The sequence below is a fragment of the Sander vitreus genome, chromosome 12, assembly GCF_031162955.1.
Source record: "Sander vitreus isolate 19-12246 chromosome 12, sanVit1, whole genome shotgun sequence".
NCBI lineage: Eukaryota > Metazoa > Chordata > Actinopteri > Perciformes > Percidae > Sander > Sander vitreus.
In genome coordinates this window covers 20,752,517-20,758,813 of record NC_135866.1, presented here as the reverse complement: position 1 = coordinate 20,758,813, position 6,297 = coordinate 20,752,517, and the positions used below count along the sequence as shown (strand labels likewise).

The 6,297-nt window shown below is 38.3% G+C and overlaps 1 protein-coding gene across 2 annotated transcripts; it reads right to left on the bottom strand.

Moving 5' to 3' along the window:
• Positions 1–617: 617 nt before the first annotated feature.
• rgs5b (regulator of G protein signaling 5b) lies at positions 618–2,169 on the bottom strand. Of its 2 annotated transcripts, none has more exons than XM_078263770.1 (5): positions 2,021–2,169; positions 1,806–1,895; positions 1,635–1,717; positions 1,369–1,532; positions 618–1,251 (listed from the first exon to the last, which is right to left on the bottom strand). In XM_078263770.1, exons 1-5 carry the CDS (start codon positions 2,062–2,064, stop codon positions 1,075–1,077), a joined length of 558 nt encoding a protein of 185 aa, XP_078119896.1. In that variant the 5' UTR covers positions 2,065–2,169; the 3' UTR covers positions 618–1,074. The 2 variants fall into 2 exon arrangements, with proteins under 2 accessions (XP_078119896.1, XP_078119898.1); XM_078263772.1 differs by having other exon boundaries at positions 1,635–1,696.
• Between the last annotated feature and the right edge of the window lie 4,128 nt (positions 2,170–6,297).

Genomic DNA, 6,297 nt, shown 5'->3' with positions numbered 1-6,297 from the left:
TGCTGTGCTAAGCATTTAACGTAAAGATATGAAAGTGGTATCAATCTTCTCATCTTACTCCCGGCAAGAAAGCAAATACGTGTATTTCCCTATTCTAAACTATTCTTGTAGTTGAGTTTGTATGTTAGTTTTGTAGTTGTTGTCTTTTAGATAGATTAGATTTTAGTTGTCTATTGTGACCTGTCTGACATGTGCCTTGTGTTTGTTACTGTGCATGCACCAAACTAGTTTCCCCTCTGCTGATTAATAAAGTAATTTATTTATTAAAGAAGCTGTCTGTCTATCTAAATTCAGTACCTCCTATAATCCTGTGAATACCAGCCAAAATGACCTACCCTTTACCTTTCTCCAAGGGTCATACCAGATCCTTATATTGATAAAATAACTGACACACATTCACACACTCACTTCATGTCTTCCATTCACTGTGACTCCAGAGAAAAGGAGTCATCCAGTCACCCACGTGTGAAGTGGAACCACTGAGGCCACAGATTAGTTAGCAGCTATAATAGCGCACATGAGCAAGTCTTCTTCTTCCTTCCTCCAACATTTTTTCTGACCTCAATAATCAGAAGTGAACTTTCCATGCTACAAAACAGTACTCTTTTGTCTCTGGAAATGGTCACATTTTATTCAATGCATTTATTTTCACATACAGTACTTCAGATAAAAAAACAACACATGGAATAGATCAGTTTTCACCACATAATACAAATACTTTAAATAAATAAGAAATAAATAAATAAACACTATGCTAACAAATTTCTAATTTTTATAATTTATGCCACTGTGGCTGCTGTTCATGCAGCCCTGTACGTACAGTACAGGTGTTTCTTTCAGAGGCAGACATCGCCTGTAGCTCAGTCTGTGTCAGTCTCTTCTCATAGCTTCATGTGTTCAGCTCGGATGCCAATATGTATGCATCCCCCAAAATAACTCCACAACTTGGCGTGGAACTCCTTGGACTGAGGTATTTGTTCTGTGTGAACCTTTCCAGTCTCCACTGTGCGTCAGTAAGCTTATGTCCCTTTATGTCTGCTGCTTGAAGGATAGTTTTTTTCAAAATAAAGTTGGTTAGCCAGTCTTAGCCTTTTTGCTGAGCTCCAGGTATGTGCAGGACTTGAGGAAGCGAGGGTAGCAGTCTTTTTCCATCAGGGTGTAGATTTTGGCTTGGGCCAGACTGAAACAGGATTGGCTGGGATGGTTCATGTTCTCCTTTGTGATGGCTTTGGTTGCATGGTCAAGATTAACCTGCAGGGGAGCAAAGGATGGCAAAGAGGTGATTATCAGCACTTCACAGCAATATAAGTGAAGCCAGCAGAGTGACAGAGTATCCTAAATTGTCTATTTAGCATATTTGATATTTACCTCTTGTGGTGCATCAGAGCCGATGAACTGGTCATAAATTGTCTTGGCTTTGGCGGCCAGTTTTGAAGATTTTGTTGCCCGGTAGTCCTCACAAGCCAAATAGAAGGCAATGTTTTCCTCACTGAACTCTGAGACCAGGAACGCTCTGAATAGGCACAGTCCATCTGTAAACAGGAGAGAGAGGAGAGAGTGGTGGGTTAACATGGTATTGATCTCAAAACATCTGGCAGGTTTGAAACATTTGTGATGTGAAGGAATGCACTTACTTTGACTGGACAACAGTTTCTCAAACGACTCCTTCCATTTCAAAGGCTCGTCGACGTTTAATCTGCAGCAACAGAAAAAAATCCTAAGAAAAGTTCTGAAGAATTACAGAGGTCCACTTTGATTTCACTGACATGCTTAGAGAGAAAATGTGAATGTGCTGTATGTCTTACCTCAGTTTGTCATCTTTCTTTGACTGGCCAATGATGCTGTGATCTGACTTTTGTATTAAACTTCCAAACAAAGCTTTCAGCTCCTTTGCCCTGGGAAGATAAAGAAAGAGAAAATGTTACAAAGAGACTAAGTATGAGTATTTAAATTCACGTCATATCCTAGAAGTACAGGACTAATTCATTCTCCTCCAAAAAAAAATAAAAATGGATCTCACCTCTCCAGGCAGGTGAAAGGCAGTGATTCAAGTCCTCTGCACATTATGAAGTGTTTTCCTGCTCACTGGTGGATATTTCCAAAGGTTTTGACAGTTGCTTGAAAAGTATGGATGGTACAGAGCCGTCTTCCTTGCTGTAAGTGAGTGAGTTCTCAGCTGGTCTGCTGTCTGTGTGGGAGAGTGACTTTTTATAGGGCAGTCCACTCTGTGACATCACGCCTCTCAGCCAATGAAACAACAGACGTGTGGGAGGATGAGGAGACTCTTCGACACTGATTTTCCTCCAGCCTACTTCCTCACTTACTGAACAACGTGTGTGATAGTTACAGTGATTGAACTCTTAAATATCTTTGTGCTTAGTCAAGGTGTGTGAATATGTGTGTGTGGTTTTGGGGAGTGTTTGTTGTGTGATCTTGTATTTCAATAGTTGTGAGGAGAACCAGAGTTCTCACAAGTACAGAAAAATCCCCTAAAGTGAGGACTTTTCGGTCATCCTTACCTTTAATAGAAAATAAGTCTCTCGATTCGGGTCAACAAGCCCTCAAATCTAAATGACGACACAGACTGATTGTCTGTGAATTCCAAAAAGACCCAGATGATTTGGCAGATCTGGACTGTAACCAGGTCAACACATTGTAAGCTGTTTTTTTCTATTATTGAGCTTAAGAAGTAGGATCATTTTGTCAACCTATAAAATAAGACTTAATACTTAATAATACTTAATACCTTTTTAATGCAAAATGCAAAAGCACCAAATTTAAATATAGATGGTTTTCATTCAACAGTGACGCTATGTTGAGTACATTAGTATAATCAGCAAAATAGCAGTATCAAAAACAAAAATGTAAAATATACTTTTGTTTGGTAGTTTAGTCTATATCATTACCTCACATCTTATAAACTGATCATATACTAATTGGCACTTAATGGTAACCTTAACCTGTTCAACTGCTTGTTAACGCAAATATCTAATCAGCCAATCACGTGGTAGCAACTCAATGCATTTAGGCATGTAGACATGGTCAAGATGGTCGGCTGAAGTTCAAACCAAGAATCAGAATAGGGAAGAAAGGTGATTTAAGTTGTTAAATCAAAATTGTTGTTTAAGTGGCATGGTTGTTGGTGCCAGAAGGGCTGCTTTGAGTAGTTCAGAAACTGCTGATTTACTGGGATTTCCACATGCAACCATCATACATTAACCATAGGGTTTACAGAGAATACTCAGAAAAAGAGAAAATATCCAGTGAGTGGTAGTTCTCTGGGCGAAAATGCCTTGTTGACGGCAGACGTCAAAGGATAATGGACAGACAGGCAACTCTAAGTAGATGGGCTACAGCAGCAGAAGACAACCGGGCGACACTCCTGTCATCTAAGATCAGAAAACTGAGGCTAAAATTGGCACGGGCTCTCCAAAATTGGACAATAGAAGATTGGAAAAAGTCTTGATTTTTGCTGCAACATTCAGATGGTAGGGAATTTGACATAAACAAAATGAAAGCATGGCTCCCACCTTGTGTCAAGGGTTCAGGCTGCTAGTGGTGGTGTAATGGTGTGGGGGATACTTTCATGGCACACTTTGGGCCCCTTAGTACAGATTGAACATCGTTTAAATGCCACAGCCTACCTGAGCATTGTTGCTGACCATATCCATCCCGTTATTTCAACAGTGTACCCATCTTCTGATGGCTACTTCCAGCAGGATCAAGCACCATGTCACAAAGCTCAAATCATCTCAAACTGGTTTCTTGAAAATGATAATGAGTTCACTGAACTGAAATGGCCTCCACAGTCACCAGATGTCAATCCAATAGACAACCTTTGGGATGTGGTGGATGGAATTTGCATTATGGATGTGCAGCCAACAAATCTGCAGCCGTCATGTCAATATGGACCAAAATCTCTGAATGAATAAATAAGGCAGTTCTGAAGGCAAAAGGGGGTCAAACCGGATACTATAGAGAGTAGAAACACCATATTTTCCAATATGATATAGTGAAATGGAAGTACAAAGTAGCAGAAAATGGAAATACTCAAGTATTGTATAGCAGTTACTGTTGTTCTCAAATTGTATGAGGTCACCAAACTAAACAAACCAATATGAATGACATAGGTGGACCCTCCCACCCAAACAGGTCCAACAACACTAACATAAAGATCAGAGTGATGACAGTCAAGCACAGTTTGTACTGAGAATAAGTCTTATTTGGCAAGGTAAGTGACAACACCTGTGTGGGTGTGCCATGGGTGTGTAAGGACAGCACTACCTTCTAGCACTGCACACCAGCAGCATTTCTTAACTTTAGGCAACCACTTGGTTAGGTTGGGGAAATATTTTTTTCATGGTTAAAAGAAACCAACTCTGGGTGGCGGCAGGAGAAAGAAAACAATCACACATCAGATTCAGGTTTATTGCAACGCAGGTTTTCACATAAAAGGGATTTGCCCTAAAGCTGTGGTGCCAAAATATACAAAGGAAGAGAAAAAACAGGTACCGCAAAAGTTAAGTTTAAAAAAGGTGTACAGTGTTTAAAATGATGGAGTGATGATGGAAAAATGTGATCCAATCCTGATGGGGCAGATTAGCCGAGTTTTTGACATCTTAACATCTTAATACATAATAACTAAAGATGTATTTTTTTCTGAACTGTAACTTTATTTGTTGCTTATTTAGTCATGACTCCTTAGTGTTATAGAAATAGTTAAGATTTTAAAAAGGGTCTTTCCTTGAGTTTATGTTTGCATCACAGGACAAAACAGTAGGAAAACAAATAGAAAATTGAAAATAATAAAATACACAGTAGGAAATGATTACAATAATACAAAGTACAAAAACATAAACTACTGAGTAGATTTCTACAAACAGCTTACACATTGTAATAATAATAATTGTATTGCCAATTAATATATTATATTATTCTGTGGGCCCAAAAGTCCCGTATTTGCATCTTTATTTACTTCATTATCTTCAATATTTTCCCTCAATGGAGAGAATGGAGGAATGAAGTTCCTCACAGGTACAGTAACAAAAAAGTGTTTTTATTATTTTGTCATACGGATAGACGTTGCATTCTTGCCTGTCTTTTTCTTTCAAGGATAATTGTGCCTATATTTAGCTTCGGGGTCGAGAAAACTATTGTCTATTGAATAAGAAAACCTATATTTAGACAGAGAAGAGCTAGCTAACAGTAAACTCTGCTCATGGATTATTTCTTAGTGAGTTCACAGAAAAGGGAAACAGCTCAGGAAAGGGAAAATCAAGTAGCCTGATGAAAAGGTGGAGAGCTCATTGGAAGTGTCTGAGCCACCTTCCTCTGCCGGCTGCCCCGAACAATACTTCTGTCCTACTGGCTGCTTTGTCCGACACACAGCTCTGGGTGTCAACACCTGGTCACATCAGCCTGAAATAATGAGCAGCTCCCCTGCTTCTTCAATTGAGACACAGTCTTATAGGCCTTACAGGAAGACAAGGAAAAAGGAAAATTGGGCATCCAGCAGGTTATTTGAGGAAGAAGAGTCAGTAATCCATTTTTAGAGCTCTCTTCACACTATAAGGTGTTAATTTAAGACATTATATGGAGAAAATACAACCTAACACTGCCATTATAGAGGACTATATTTCCAGTACAACAAGAATACAACACTTTAACAACACTTACAAAAGTTAGAGTTGGAGTATTTTACAATTGTTTTGCCTCAATTTTCACAACCAAGTTTCAATTTACAAAACTGAAAACACCAACAAAAAAAAACATATCACCAGCACACAAAATGTACACATAACAATTACGTAAAGTTGGTACTGTAATACATCACACAGTGAGTTCATTAACATTGCATATGTTCCTCTCTTAATTGTAATCCTTGTTGCATTCCAAAATAAAATTTAGCAATTTATGCAGAAGTCAGTATTTGAAATTATGTGGAGTAAGTTTGACTCATTTTATTTATTGAATATGTTGTATTACTGTAAATATAAATCATTTAGTCTACATTCTTCATACTTCACCACACCAGTTCACCTTTCTGTTCTGTATCAACACCAAACATGATTGTATTATATTAGATATTTAAAATCCTTGCAGGTTTAATTATCCACAGTAAGTTAAATGCTGGATGGTGCGTCATATGAAACAGGGACATACATATTACAGTGTATGTGTGTATGGTATGTACCGGATGTGTGCAATTTTATAGGTTGGTTCACATATCAACATCATGTTGTGTTTGTAGTAAAAAGTATTTTATGTGAAAAAAGAAAAAGGGAACCAACTAAGCAT